A 15663-nucleotide genomic window follows, 5' to 3' on the forward strand; every position below is an offset into this window, starting at 1 on the left:
TAATAGTGCCGCTCCCTTTGGGGAGCATTCTCTTCCAGACCACCACAGATGGTTTGGAAGGAGCATAAGTCAAGACACAATAACAGTTCTTTGCTGTCTCCAAATACAAAGGACAATCTCCTTCCTATCTGGTGTTCTCACCTCAGATGTGTAGGAATTCAAGTTTGGAAAGATGAAGAACTCATGAGTGACGGTGACCAGTTCGTGCAAAACTGTATTCCTCATCACCCCCAGGCTTTGACTCTCCTCACAGAAAGAAATGTCTCTTTCCTTCCTCTCTGTCCTCTGACCGCTCTACTTCCAGAGGATACACTGGGTTCTCTAAGCTGGTATCTCTGCAGGATTTTCTCCCTGCAACTTTTAGCTGCCGTTAACTTAGCTGGACAATGTTGAGCCCCTTTTAATCTTTTACTGCAGAGAAAGGACTAACTTTATGCCTGGAATGGGAGAGTTATGAGCAGATTTGGTGTCATAACAAATGTCGCATGGGCTTCAGAGATGTCACTTACAGCAGTATTTTTTTGTTTCCTTCACTTTCAATCCATGTAGAAATAACGGCCCACTTCATGAGAATATTATAAAGATCCGAGCTGGAGTTCAGGGATTAAGAGCACTTGCTGGTTCTTACAGAGGGCCTGGGGTTCAATTCCACCACCCACATGTCATCTCACTCCATGACATCCAGTTCTGACCTCTGGGGACATCAGACATGTGCATGGTATGCACACATACATGAAAGCAAAATGCTCATACACACAAAATAAAGTGCATCGTTTAAAAACAAAGATACGCGATAACACACAGCGAAGGACTTTGAGCATGGCATTGTGCCACACTGCACAGGACAGGGAGAAGAGAAACTTAGCAGCACTGGAAGTTATGGAATTCAGCTGAAGGAACTGTGAAAGGCTACTACAGCAGACAGGTCTAGAGGAGATTTGTCCGGGCAGACAAGCAGAGAAGTGGATCTAGTGACAAGCGTTTGGCCAGGGACAAAGTGTTCTGAGATGTCTGACTTGTGGGGAGAGCAGTGGACAGCCAGGTGGAGGTCGAGCCCCAGGGCCTGTGCACAAGATACAGAGAATGAGCTGAAGAAGCAACTCGATTAGGAAAGTCTCTAGAGTAGCATTTAAAACTATGGACCTTCCTGTGAGGACAAGTTCAGAGAGTCGAGGCAGCCTCGGAGCTTGGGAGGGATAAGTAGTCCCCAGTGTGTCATGGGTCAGAGAATGAGTCTGGAGCTCACGTGGCGGGGCAGAAGCCAAGTCAGTTTCACCTTTGTGTTTGGTTAAATGCCCGTTTCTGCGCTTTCCACAGAGCGGCTGCTGAACAATGGCGAGTCAATGCCCCCCTCTTCTCTGCATGAGGAGCCACCTCTGCACAGCTGCAGCAGCGCACACCGTCACCTGAGGTCCTTTGGTCACAAGGGGACAGTACCATCTGTCCGGCATCTTGTCTAGTCAAATCACAAAGCTCATTCCCTCACAGGCACCACCAGCTGAGGGTGCTGAGGTTGTAAGACACGGGGCTTATCCATTAGGTCGCTGCTGGTATCTTGTGACCTGGACAGTGCAGGATCAGCTAGCTGTGAGGGAAGACATGTGCTCTAAAGCATGAGATAGCTCCATCTCGGTGCTACCAGGACTGTCTGTGGCCAGTATCTCACAGAAAACAACTCTATGACCCTGTTCCACAGATGCCCACATTCTAGTGGTAGCCACCAGATGGCAGCAGAGCACCAAATGTTCTGTTGATAGGCATAAGGAGCACGCATTGCCAGAGTTAAAGGGTTTCTTGTTCACCCTTAGACAGACAAAGCAACTACTGACAGACACCACCAGTCCTGGAAGAGTATTTCAGTCTCCAGGGCAAGCACTGGAAGCCCATTTTTGAACTCATTGTGTTGGTGGTCAATTGCTATCCTTAGTTTAATAGTGATGTACAGACTCCAGCCTCTTAACCACTTATGGGATGCACACTCTTCTCATGGGTATCCTTAAAGGATGAGAAAAGGTCTCGCCAGGCTTCAGGGGCAGCTTTCTGGTTGGTTTTGATTGTCAACTTTCACATAATGTACAGTCACCTGGAAGGGTCTCAGTGAGGAATGGTCTAGATCGGGTTTGGCCCTGTGGGCATGCCTGTGAAGGATTTCTTGATTGAGTTTATAAACTGATTGTGAGAATAGCCACCCTGAATGTTTGGGCACCATTTAATGGGCTGGGTCCTGGACTATGTAAAACAGGAAAAGGAAGGAAAATGGAACGGAGCGCCAGCACACATGAGGAGCACTGGCACACATGAGGAGCACTAGCACGCATAAGGAGCACTAGCATGCATAAGGAGCACAGACACGAGGAGCATGCACAAGGAGCACTGACACACATGAGGAGTGCTGGCACACATGAGGAGCACTAACATGCATGAGGAGGACTGACACATGGGCACTAACATGCATGAGGAGCACTGACACACATGGGGAACATAGGCACACATGAGGAGCACAGGCACACATGAGGAGCACTAGCACGCGTGCATTCTTTGCTCTCTGTTGTTGGTTATAGATGTGACATGACCAGTTCCCTCAAGCTTCTGCCACTGTGAGTTCCCTGCTGTGATGGACTATAACTGAAATTGCGGGCTAAAATAATCTTTCCTCCTAAGTTGCCTTTTGTCTGGGTATTTTATCATAGTGACAGAAATGAAACCAGGACAGTAGAAATGGGGATAATTGGATCCTGGAGAAGAAGATCAGCAGGTAGCATTCAGTCATAGAAGGCAAGATGGAAGGAGAGACCTCAAGGGACAGCAGAGGCAACATGGCCACAGAAGCAGCTGACTCTCATCACCTGTGGTATTGATCAGTTCATGGCGATTTTAGGAGTGAAAAAGATGGGACATCCACAAAATCCTTTATCTATAACCTCAACAAATGCATGTATATAGTAACCGCATTGGGAAAGGACATAACCAGTCCTTTTAGGGACCACTAGACATAGGCTCTGAGCTGACAGAGATCAGGAGATTCCAAATGCCCATGCCCTGTGCCCCCCAACCCCAATCCCTGGGTCAACGCAGGATGCTAACCAGAGGTCAAATGACCCACATAGTTCAGTTCACATTCAACTCACAGTCAGCACCATGGGTTCCTGAAATCCTCCCAGAAGTTATTTCACAAGGTCCAGGTGTATCCTAAAAAATGCACACACACAGCCACTGCCTGAACCTCATACTGATATAAATCCTTGAATGTTGTGAGGACCCCTTAGAATCCACCTGGTCGTGATGGCGTGTTGATATAATGAAAGGATCTGGAAGAAGGCGGGCATTATCCTGCATGCCGTCTTCTCAACAGCTCCCTCGTCCATCTTGACTGGAAAGCCAGTCAGTGAACCCCATGGCTCCGCCTACCTCTGCCTCCCCAATGTTGTAGGACAAGTGTTTTCTTGGGGTGAAACTCACGTCCGTCCTCACCCTCACACAGAAAGCACTTTACCTACCCACCTGAGCCCCACCTCTCCCAGCTTTACAACGTTCTGATTTTTTTTTTAATCATATGACAGTATCTTTGGGGAATTTACAGAGTCTGCCTATAAGGTCAGCTAATTCCTGAAGATAAATAACTCACTTGGGATCAGATCTCTTCTGGGCAAACAAGCCACTCTTTCTATGTAACCCTCACAGTCCAAGACAATGTTCTCCTCCTTAAATCATCCCGGGGACGTGTCTGCTTCTATCCACTCTACAGCAGCTACATCCCCCAGCTTTGAATTCCCCCCTGGAAACAACTAAGGCTGTGGCCTAACGTTCCTCCTCATTCCCACCCCACCTCTTGTCATCACCAAGGCTTTGAAACACAAGACTGTGGCCCTGCGTGATCTGGCATGCTGCCTTTCATTGTAGCTAAATGCTGAAGCCTTATTTTGTTGGCAGTGGTCTCTGTGGGTCCTCTTAGCCTCATAAAGTCCTGCAGGCCCACTCGGAGACACTGTCAGCCATCAGGGTGGCTCAGTGTTCCATGGAAAGCCAGTGTCCTCATGCTCTTCATCCAGTGACCTCTCCTACCAGCAAGGAATCTCTCCTAGAGAGTGGTTTTGTGTTTCGGACACAACTGCTTTATCCCTTCCTTGATGGACCAGAAGAGGACTGCAGATCTTGCCTCACATGGGTAGGTAATACTTGGGGAGTCCATCAGACACCATCTGGTGAGAAAGCCTTCTCTTAGATGTGAGGTGAAGAGACTTCTAGGCTTAAATGACAAGCAAATCTTCTGGAAGGACCGGAGACAGGGCGTGCTTCCTTCCGGGTGTGCTTTAGAGCATTATGAGGCCGTGACCTGGCCTGTCTATGTCATACAGCACCAGCAGAGGGCACCATAGAAGGTTCTGGCGCTAGATAGCGTGTCTTGAGCAGGATTCCTTATTTAAACAAAATCAATCTCTCTTTACTCTGGCTGGCAAAATAGTCCGTGGTATATGGGGTTCTCCTTTCTGCAGGCAGCCCATTGGGGGCTGATGCTGACTTACTTAGGCCTCTAGCATTCCTACCCTCTGGAGACATTTCCCATTCAATCCCTAGTGGTTGGGAGCAGCTTCAGGGACCCTCCCCATGGAAAACAACAACTCCTAACCTTACCAGATGGCTTGAAGGGCACCTGTCTTTGTTATTGCTTCCTTTGGCCACGGTCATTAGTCCCTTGTCCAGAAGGCCTCACATCCATGGGTAAAAGTGGCTCAGAGTCTCACAACAAAAGCAAAAGGGAAAACTTTTTATTCCTGAGCTCTCTGGTGCACCTGGAGAATGTTCCTAATTTGGAATAGTTTGTAAATCTCCTGGCCAATGCGCTGAGTCCTCCTGAGTCCATCACATATCAGCATGCTATGGTGCTCATCTTGAACTATATTGTTCATATAGCAGAAGGCTGCAGACTTTGCCTCTTGAGGAAGACACTACTTGCGGTAGCCAGGAGCTTAGTGGGTAAACGGCTAAAAGAAAAAGTGGTACAGAAAGAAGACAAAAGAAGGAAGAAGGAAGTGAAGGAAGGAGGAAAGGAAAAGGAACAAAGGAAGGAAAGGGGAGGGAGGAAGGGAAAGAGAGAAGGAAGGAAGAAGGGAAAGAGAAAGGAAGAAAGGAAGGAAATGGTCACCACCTAAAATACCACCCAGGCCACCACGGGGTCCTCACCAGCTTGCTCATTTCATGTTACCTTTAACTGTCTTAACTGCCTCTTGAAAAGACCCTCCCCCATGAAGATTTACGGACATACAAACGGAATATTTATTGAGGTTTGGGGTGCTCTGGTGGCAATAGATAATTTAAATGGTTTTTTCAAAGGAAAAGTTTAGCTTTTGAGAGCTCTAAGTGTGCATGCCTGATCAACCTCTCATGCCTCCTAAGGCTATCAAGTGACCAATGGTTCTGGTATAGGAAACTACTCCATAACAGTAGAAACACTCAAGATATGAGCACAATAATGAGTTTATGAACACACACTATATACACCCAAGAAATAAGCCAGTCATGGAGTGAAGAGCCAACCTACAGAATGGGCAGAAATCTTTCTTCACATCTATCTGATAGAGGTTCATTCTCCGAATATATAAAGAACTAACAAAATCAAATATCATAAATTAAGTAATCTAATCAATAATTGAGTAAATGAGCTGAAGAGACCCTTTTCAAGAGAAGGTATAACTGACAATAAATAAATGGAAAAAATGCTCAGCATATTTAGCCACCAGGAAAATGCAACTTAGAACTCCTCAGAACTATGCTGGGATTCTGTCTGCCCATCATCTCCTTGGTTGTCATCCAGAAACCAAACACCAGCCCTGGTGAGGTTAGTAAGGAAACCAATCCTGATGTACTGTTGGTGAGATAGTTGATTGGTGCATCCTTTATACAAATCACTTTGAAGATTCATTTCAAAACTCAAGTTAGACCTATTATGTGTCCCAGTAGCCACTCTGGGTATACATCCAAAGAAAGCAATCAGTATATGATAGAGACCCACATACCCATGAGGAATGTGATGTCCGTCATTCAAAGCAGTCAGACGATGGAATCAGCACAGATACCCAGCAGCAGGAAACTCAACATGGAGTCCTATTCAGCTGAAGAATGGACCCATGTCATTTGCAGAAAAGTAAGTGTGCCTGAAGATAATCTTGTTAAATGAAATAGGCCAAACTCTGAAAGAAAAGTATTACATGCTTCCTTCTACATGAATAGAATCTGTTCAAGGAAGAAGTAAAAAAACAGAAAAGGGACTCTAAGGCAGAGGAGGAGAGCCGACGCGGGTGGGGACAGAAGAGGATAATGGAGGATGAATGTTTCTGAACAGCATTATAGGAATACACGAAAGTGTCACAATAAAGCCTATTATTTTGTGTAATATACTAATAAAAATTGAAAAGTTTTGCCATTAAGAATAAAATACCTCATGCTGGCTACATTAAAAGAGCAATAGTGGTTACCCACGGCCTATCCTGAAAGCAGAGATAATCTCAGACCTCCCCATGACGCTCCCCATCCAGTTGTCCATGCTCAGCACAGCTGGCAAATGGAAACTGAGCCTTCTAGCACATTCCACCTGCAGGAGCATGGCTTCCGTGGCTCTGTCTCTTGCCAGGTGCTGTGATGTTGGAGGAGGCCACCTTTCCCCTAGACCCTCAGGAACCCGACGAGCCTTTTTGGCCTGGCTGACTCAACACGGATGGGATGCCGCAGAGTATGCAAATGGCTCCTCATGCCACCATGTATCGTGGAGCTCCGCAGAATGGGGCTGCTTTGGACTCTTAGCTAGGGTGTCTCTTATGAAGTACAGAAGCCAGGAAACAATTCGCTTGGCTAAACTTGAAATACTCGTCTTCGTCTGGGTTACCAGACAAGCAAGTGGCTCTATCCTGACATTTATTATAATGTCATTGGACCATCACCTAACATTTGTTCTCTTCAGGTTAAAAAACTTGGAGAATTTCCCATATCCCAGATACTCAACATAGAAATCAAAATCATGCATGTCTTTGCATGTATCAGGCCCACAACACAAGGCCATCCCAGGGCACTCCTAAATCATTTTGGAGTTATAGGTATTACTAACAATAGCCAAGGGAACATATGTCGCTCTCAGAACACAAAAGGTATAGGTGCCAGAAGAAGATTCGCTCGATACAATGCTCACGTCCCAGAAAACTAGGTTAGAGAATGTGGTTTCCTCAGACAACTCCTTTTAAAAACTCTAACCTTTCACCAGACGGTGGCGCACGCCTTTAATCCCAGCACTTGGGAGGCAGAGGTGGCTGGATCTCAGTGAGTTCAAGGCCAGCCTGGTCTACAAAGTGAGTTCCAAAACAGCTAGGACTGTTACATAGAGAAATTCAGTCTCCAAAAAATAAAACAAAACAAACTCTAAGCTTTCAAATACCAACTTACATGTAGTTTCTGTGTTTTACTAGGACTTAACTTTCTCTTTATAAGTTTTCCATCTTGCTATTATTATCCCATGATAAAATAAGGACCAGAGGGGCCAAGTTTCCTAGAACTGATGAAGTATAAATACCCACCAGCCAAGTATCTGCCTACGTGACCCATTTGGACCTCAATTTTCACCGAAACAACAACCAAAACCCTTAGTGCACCTACAGGCTGTTCTGGGTGACAGTTGAGCTGATTATTTCTCATCTGGATGCTTTCATTGATTTACAATCCAGAAACCCAGGCCCTCCACAGACACCAAACTTTGCCAAAACATTTAACAGAGGCACAATGAAGAGACTGAAGAGACAACCTACAGAATAGGAGAAAACCTTTGCCAGCTATTCATCTCACAAGGGATTAAAATCCAGGATATGTAAATATAAAAATTCAGAAATACAAACACCAAAAATAAATAATCTAATCAGTGAGTGTACAAACAAACAGAATAGACCCTTTACAAATACTGAGATTGTCATCAATTCTAGTAAGTGTTTGCTCAAAAAGTCACTCAGAAAGGTCATCTCAGAGGACACTGTGCTGTCTCAGATGCTCAGCACTGAATATGATGACCTAGCCTCAGCCCACACGACTCCAAGGCTTCCCAGTGTGGTAGGAAAGCTATCGGTATCTAAGAACCAAGCATAGGTCAAACCTGCCAGATTTTGAGGACAGGAGTCAAATCAAACTCACGCTGGTCTTTCCTGGAGTGCCTAATATACCACCTGGTCTAGAATAATTACTACATGACAAGATCAGCAACTTTCACCCCCAGGCTCAGTCTTTCCAGGCTCCTGAGAAATTCTTCTCTACCTTTGGCTAGAAGAGACATCCCAGGCTTCCTTCCAACTTAGCAATTAACCTCTGTACTGTCATCTGATATAGACCTACCCCTTACTGTCCACCACTTCCTTGAGAGCAAAGACTGCAGCAGCACTGACTCCATTCTGGGTGGCCTTTAGACAAATGAAGGAGGGAGACTGTGACTGAGTGGTGGAATGAACGAGGTCTCCCAAGTGTCTGGACCGTTCTCCTTCTCCCTTCCTCTCTGAAGTGCACCCTACATGGGAATGTCTTGATTCTGTGAGTCCTTGTGCCCTTATTGACATTTTCAAGGTTATTTCTGGGGTTCTTCCCCTAACATCTTCAGTTTTCATGTGAAGAGCGTGGTCCCATGCCAACTTGCACAGTGACATTCTCACCACAGAGACAGGGCCACTTATCTCCTCCCTTCCAGCCTTTCCAGAATAATAACCAGAAATTTTGGTAACACATGAATGCAGGGGTAAATTCAAACACAAGGATCTCTAGAACCATCTTCCACTCTAAGATAATAATATGGTATATGAACATTTAGTACCTGCTGTTTCTGTGTGTTCTCTGACACGAGTTCATGTGTGTGCACATATGTATATAATTATGTGCAGACATATGCTGTAAAAAATATTAAAACATTAGATTTCTTTAAGGAATATTTACTGTTAAAAATAATTTACTTAAAAAATCTGAGATGGTTTAAAAAAAAAGCTTGATTTGAGGGGAAAATTTATCGTAAAAGAGTAAAACTAACAAATGACCTACTACCACCGCCACCACCTCCTCTACCATCATCACCACCACCACCTCCCCTACCACCACCTTCAAAACCTTTACCACCACCATCACTACCACCTCAACCACCATCTCCACCTCCACCACCATGTCCACCATGACCATCACCTCCTCCACCACCATGTCCACCATGACTATCACCTCCTCCACCACCATGTCCACCATGACCATCACCTCCTCCACCACCATGGCCACCATGACCATCACCTCCTCCACCACCGTGTCCACCATGACTATCACCTCCTCCACCACCGTGTCCACCATGACTATCACCTCCTCCACCACCATGGCCACCATGACCATCACCTCCTCCTCCACCATGACCACCATGACCATCTCCACCTCCACCACCATGTCCACCATGACCATCACCTCCTCCTCCACCGTGGCCACCATGACCATCTCCACCTCCACCACCTCTACCACCATCACGGCTATCATTTCCTCCATCACCACCTCCACAACCACCACTACCTCCAGCACCACCTCCACAACCAGTCATGAAAGCTTTTCTAGAAGAACAGTAGTATTTGTAATAACTGTTAAATGAGAAACAGCGAAGTTGTCTTATTTAAAATCATTGATATCCTTAAGCATTATAACCTACTAAAAACCCCAGTAATCTCTTTTTGATTGGCCAAAAATAAAACCAAGTTATTCTTTCGATTGATTCAGTATCTGAAACAAGTGAACATCCCTCACAAAAGGAGTTAATACTAAATGTTTTTGAAGAGTTCATTCTCCAGAAGACTCAGGCGGTGTGGTGTGCATTCCTGTACACAGCTGTAGCATCAACACTGCCTCTTGCTGCTCTGAAAAGACAGTTTAGCAGCAGGCGTCTTTTGATTTCCTAAACAGGGACTCAGAATCTTCCATTAAAATTTGGAATGCACACTTTCCTCATAGTTCCAACATGAGACCTGTTCATGAGATTTTACTGTTTGTGTAGCCAGCCCCGTTACCTCTGACACTGAATAGAGTTTTATATACTTATCTGACGCAACAGATTGATACTACTTAATGCACCAAATCAGCACTGTAGTGACACTTCATTTGTATTTTAATAGATAAAGCTTGTCTGAAGATCAGGGAGTAGAACAGCCCCATTGGTCAGCCTTACAGACCAGGCAGCCGTGACACACACCTTTAATCCCAGTAGCCACACCAGTGTGCCATAGAGACCGGGTGGTTGTCGTGCATGCCCTTAATCCCAGTCCTAGAGAGGAGACAGCTCTCAGACAGTCTCATTCCTAAGGATTCCTGGAGTCAGTATCACCATTTCAAACTGAGGTAGAGGTTAAGAGCCCGTGGCTGGCTGCTTCACTTTTCTGACCTTCGGGTTGAACCCCAATATCTGTCTCTGGGTTTTTACTAATTGTGCTACATAGCATTTTCCTCTTCTGTTTATGAGGTCACTTCTGAAGAAGGGGGTTGGGTTTTGGTGAACCTGGTTTGATAGGCTTGCCCTTAGCTAAAGCTCACCTCAGAGCCCAAACATGCCCACTCATACACTCTCTGGTGGCCACAGCAGCCGGGCAAGCACTGTAGGCCAAGGAGCTATCCGAGCCGGGATGAAAGAGGCAGTCAGTCAGCAGCCTCGCTGGAGGGCGTCTACCAGTTCATCCTAACACACATTGTGTCCATTGCTCAGCTTTGCCAAAAGTCCAACTGCACTTGTTATCTAAACTCTTTGATAAAATTAGAATTAGAATTAAAAATAAAATTAGAATTCCAATTTAATTAGAAACACCACATTCTAAAAGGAGGGACAATCTCAAAACACCTACTGTGCAATAATACAAAAGCCTGTTTCCAAAGGAAACAAGTTTAAGATCTCCCTAGGAGGCCAAACCTAAAGAGCTCAGCTCCAGGAAAGACTCCAGTGGGCGGCCTGCAGTGAGATTCTGTTGTTGTACATGACGTGGGCAAGTGGGGGCTGAAGAAGAAGACCGGAGAGTGCAGAGTGTCACAGCGTTAGTTCAGGGCCTGCTGTGGCCAAGATTCCCTATCGAGTTATATCTGGAGTGAAACCCTTCCTGTGACAGGATGGCGTATGGGAGCTCCCTGATGACCTGAAGGCAAATACTTTCAAATGAAATTCCATCGTGGCGAGTTATCTCTTCGCCAGCCCCTGGGGCTCACAGATTCATCTGCCCACACAGTAAATCCACCTGGCTCCAAGCGAACAGGAACTCAGAAACAGTTTTCAGCAACTGCAGTCACTCATTCTCCAGACGTTCCCTGAGCCAGCCAGGTGGGAGGAGGTCAGATTACAGATGTTGGCAGTCCTGGCTTTCAATTTGAGATCTACTCTTGCCAGCTCTGGGAACCCAGACCCGTTCACTATTGTCAAGTGCCAATTTCTCCATCTACAAAACGGGAAGAGCTGCTAGAGATGGGGAATATGGCAGTGCTCTAGAGGAAACGGGCTCAGGGTTTGGCAGCTAAAATTAAATGGCATGGTCCTTTTACTGTGCGCATAGATGCCATTGCTGGAATCCTCACCTCGTCTCCATCTACACTTTGACCATGGCCACCACCAGGAGGGAAAGGAAGGACTTCCAAGGCAGAGGCTCATGGTAAATGCAAACCCCGGCTCCCTGGATTCCACCCAGGAACTGGCTCACTCCCAGGAACCCACTTCCCTCCAGGAACTGGCTCACTCCGAGGGGCGTGGCTGGGAGGAGCAGAAATAAAGCTCCACAAGTATGTGAGTTGTAAAAACTCAGGCGGCTTGGGCTCCTGTATAAATAGTCAGGTCTGCTCCCCGGCTGTGAGAACTGGAAACCTTCACTCCCTGGCACACCTGGGCCTGCATGCTCACAGAAAGGTAAGCCTGGGTCTCTTAAATATTTCCTTAATATATATATATATATATATATATATATATATATATGTGTGTGTGTGTGTGTGTATGCAAACATATATTTTATATATATTATATATATAATATATATAGTTGCTGTTGTTATTGTGTGTATGATTGCAGGGGTGGGGACTTAAATACTGAGAGCAGAGGATAGCTTGTACTTGTAGGAACTGGTTCTCTCCTTACACCTTTACATGAGCTCTGGGCATTGAACTCAGGTTCCTTTGAACTCTGGTCATCAGTTTTGCATGGCAAGTGCCTCTGCGGAGCGATCTTGACAGCCCCCTTCTTAAAAGTTGCTTTACCCACCCTGCTTCTCAGCTGCTGGACCTCCCTGGATCTGGATAGCACCGTGGAGCCAGGAGAGCTGCATCCCAACGCTCCTCCGAGACCCAGGTGTCTCCCTGGCTTATCTTGCCTCCTGCCTAGCTCCTCATTGCTCCAGTCCAAACTCTTCTGAGGGCCTTTTCCTTTTCCAGTACTATAGGTGGGCAGAGACCTGGGCAGAAGTGCGTTCATAGCCATTTCCTGGACTTTTCCTACTTTTCAGAAAAATCCTCTCCTCTTCTCTCTCTCTCTCTCTCTCTCTCTCTCTCTCTCTCTCTCTCTCTCTCTCTCTCTCTCTCTCTTTCTCTCTCTCTCTCTCTCTCTCTTTCTCTCTCTCTCTCTCTCTCCTCTCATATTTTTTAATAAAGCACAGATAATAGGAATGGTGTGGTCCATACCAAAACTTTGGTTCCATACCAAACTTTGCACAGTTCCTTGTTTTATTGTTTCTTATTAATATTTTCTGAAGAGCAGAATAAAGGTGAAAAGCAAGAAGTGAGACGTAAGAACTGCTAGAGAGATAAACTCTGGCTCCCCCTCCACCCATATCTGCCTATGAAGGAGCCCTGGGCAACTTGCTCATCAGTCTGAGCCTTAATTGTCCCAGTAGTTACCTGGGGTGTTACCTTAACAGCTCTGTGCAAGACTCCTATGGATGTGTAAGAGGCGGGAGAATCAAATGTCGGGCACTGCTTAACACCTAGTAGATGGCGCGTAAACGCGGGCTTCTCTTCTGCCTTTACCTACAGTTTTCTTACGGTGTTACTTAGTGTACCATAGGAAATCATTTTAAGTTTGTTTCTAAAAAAAGCATTCAGTAACTATTTCCTAAATGGCTAGCACTGTGCCGCTGAACTCAGGCATGCGCCTCGCCTTCAGCCTTGCAGTCTCTACAATCTGAAGCTCATTCCTCTCCACCCTTTTGCCCTTGGCCCCATCAAGCTCAATGGCCTCCCCGACCTTCTTGCCTTTCTGGGCTCTTCCTCATGAATTTCCCCTCTAGCCTCACAGCTACACCCAGCCTGGTGTGTCAACCCTGGGCACATTCAACTCTGAGTCAACATCTTTTCATGACACTTCTATGGCTCCTACAACTGGTGATCGTTGGTGCCAAAGCAGATTCTGGGGAAGAAACCCAGCTCTCTCTGGAGCTAGAAAAGGGGTCAGTGATTATTTCATTCAACAAGTTCTAGAGGGGAAGAGTGGCTTTTTCAAGATTAAACAGGACTGAGAAGGGAGAAAGTCCCTAGTTGATGCCATTTAAATTCCTCCAATTGTATTTTTTTAATTTCTTTTATTGATTTTATTGAGCTATACACTTTTCTCTGCTCCTCTCCATTCCTCTCCCTTCCCCTCTGCCCTCTCCAGAGGCAGGGATTGTATCTTGTCAACTCTTTAAGGTACCCATGGCTTTGTTCAGTGCTTTGTTATATTGTAGGTCTTCAGCGTTTGTTGTGTGGGTAGAGGAAGGGCTGTGAGAAAATGAGGGAGTAGCTGAGTGAATGGAGGCGGGTCATGGGTGAGTTGTAACTTTATTGGAAGTGAAAATGAGACCAGTCAGGTTGCTTGGCAGACCTCTCAAAGCGGGCAAACCTGTGTTGAGGGAGGCAGTCCACAGTCCTGCCCCATTGGCTGCTGCCACTCATTCTCCCACCTTTGTCAAACAGGTGTCCACCCAGTTGAAGCCATGAGAATCCACAGCCTCCTCCTGCTCTCCTTCCTTCTCCTGGCTGCTCAGGTGCTCTCAGAAAGGGTCAAAAAGGGAGCCAAGAATGCACCAGACAACACAACAGAGGAGGGTCCATCTGCCCCCTCAGGCAAGGCCCAGGAAAAACAGAGAAGCAGGACATCCAAATCCATGACCCACGGCAAGTTCCTCACCAAAGACCAAGCCACCTGCAAGTGGGCTGTAACTGAGGAGGAGCTGGGCATCAGCCTGAAGGTCCAGTGCACTCAAGAAGATCGAGAGTTTTCTTGTGTTTTTGCGGGTGATCCAGCCGGCTGCCTTGAACATGACAAAGACCAGATCTACTGGAAGCAGATTGCCCGCACCCTGCGCAAACAGAAGAATATCTGTGGGAACGCCAAGAGCGTCCTGAAGACCAGAGTGTGCAGAAAGAAGTTTCCAGAGTCTAACCTCAAACTGGTAAACCCCAGTGCACCCGGGAACATGAAGCCCAGGAAGGAGAAAGCAGAGGTATCCCCAAGGGAACACAACAAGGTTCAAGACGTTTCCTCCATGGGGCCAAACAAGGTCCAAGAGGACCTCGTGCCCAGTTCAGCTGTGACCCAGACGGTGGCCATCAAAGATCCGGAGTGCCTGGAGGACCCAGATGTGCTTAACCAGAAGAAGGTCGCCCTGGAATTCTGTGGGGAGTCTTGGCGCTCCATCTGCACCTTCTTCCTCAACATGTTACAGGCCACATCGTGCTAGTGAAGCCAGAGGGAGCAGCCTCAGATGTGAGGTGCCAGGGTCCCAGTGTCCGCTGCAAAGCTCCCCGGGTTCCCCACAAGATACAAACTTTTATGTTACCGGACCGCAGTGAAGTATTTAAACAGTTTTTGTAAACTTTGTTTTTGTGTTTTAGGATTTGCTTTTTTTCCCCCACATCCTTGGATGTCCTTTTCAGACTCTTTACCTCAGTGTGTTCGTCTATGGACTGCCAATCTAGGTGCATATAAGGAGTGGAGAAGTCCTAGTGAGGATTTCCACGCAAGGAATTGTTGGCTGTGTTTATCAGGATAATAAAGTTCTGGGCATTGTCAGAAACACCACCGACCACTGTTTCCTTTCTAGGCCTCTTGTTCTGAAAGAACTTGTGGCTCATTGTCAACACGTCTCCAGATGTGAGTAGATGGAAGGTTGACTTTAGGGTCCGTTGGTCCAAAGTTCTCCCCCCAGACAATTCATCCCATTTTCTTTGTACCCAATGCCCTGTATTGTTTGGTGTTTGTTGAAATATAACCACCAAGATCTGTTTTCAAGTGGGATCCTCTGTGCATGGTGTCATGTACTGACATGTCAAGGTATCGCACATGGTGAGAGAGGAGGTCGTCGTTTTTGGAGCCAGGAATACTTTAAATTAATTTTGTTATTATCATTATTGTGTGTGTAAGTGTACACACATGTCATGGTGTGCATGTGAATGCCAGAGGACACCTTTGTAGGGTTGCTTTCATCTTTGCACAGGTCCCAGGAGTGGAACATGGGCCATCAGCTCTGTGAACCCAGCTGTTTTACTCCCTGGGCCCATCTCACTGGCCTCGGGACCCAGGCCTTACAGCCACCAAAAGCGAGCGTAAGCGTGAGGACTCACGTCAGAACTGCCCCACGTCCATTCACCATTTGTAGAGCCATCCTTACAGAGCTCACTAGGGACAGA

At 46.4% G+C, this 15663-nt stretch overlaps 1 protein-coding gene across 2 annotated transcripts; it reads left to right on the forward strand.

Moving 5' to 3' along the window:
* The first annotated feature begins 13967 nt into the window (after positions 1-13967).
* Fgfbp1 (fibroblast growth factor binding protein 1) lies at positions 13968-14714 on the forward strand. 2 transcript variants are annotated; one of them, XM_038340446.1, is made up of 2 exons: positions 13968-14501; positions 14535-14714. In XM_038340446.1, exons 1-2 carry the CDS (start codon positions 13968-13970, stop codon positions 14712-14714), a joined length of 714 nt encoding a protein of 237 aa, XP_038196374.1. The 2 variants fall into 2 exon arrangements, with proteins under 2 accessions (XP_038196374.1, XP_038196302.1); XM_038340374.1 differs by having other exon boundaries at positions 13968-14714.
* Positions 14715-15663: the final 949 nt, after the last annotated feature.

The sequence above is a fragment of the Arvicola amphibius genome, chromosome 1 (assembly GCF_903992535.2).
Source record: "Arvicola amphibius chromosome 1, mArvAmp1.2, whole genome shotgun sequence".
Lineage (NCBI taxonomy): Eukaryota > Metazoa > Chordata > Mammalia > Rodentia > Cricetidae > Arvicola > Arvicola amphibius.

Bases quoted from the DNA above. Each gene is read 5' to 3' on its own strand.
- Fgfbp1 (XM_038340374.1), top strand. From the start codon at position 13,968: ATGAGAATCCACAGCCTCCTCCTGCTCTCCTTCCTTCTCCTGGCTGCT.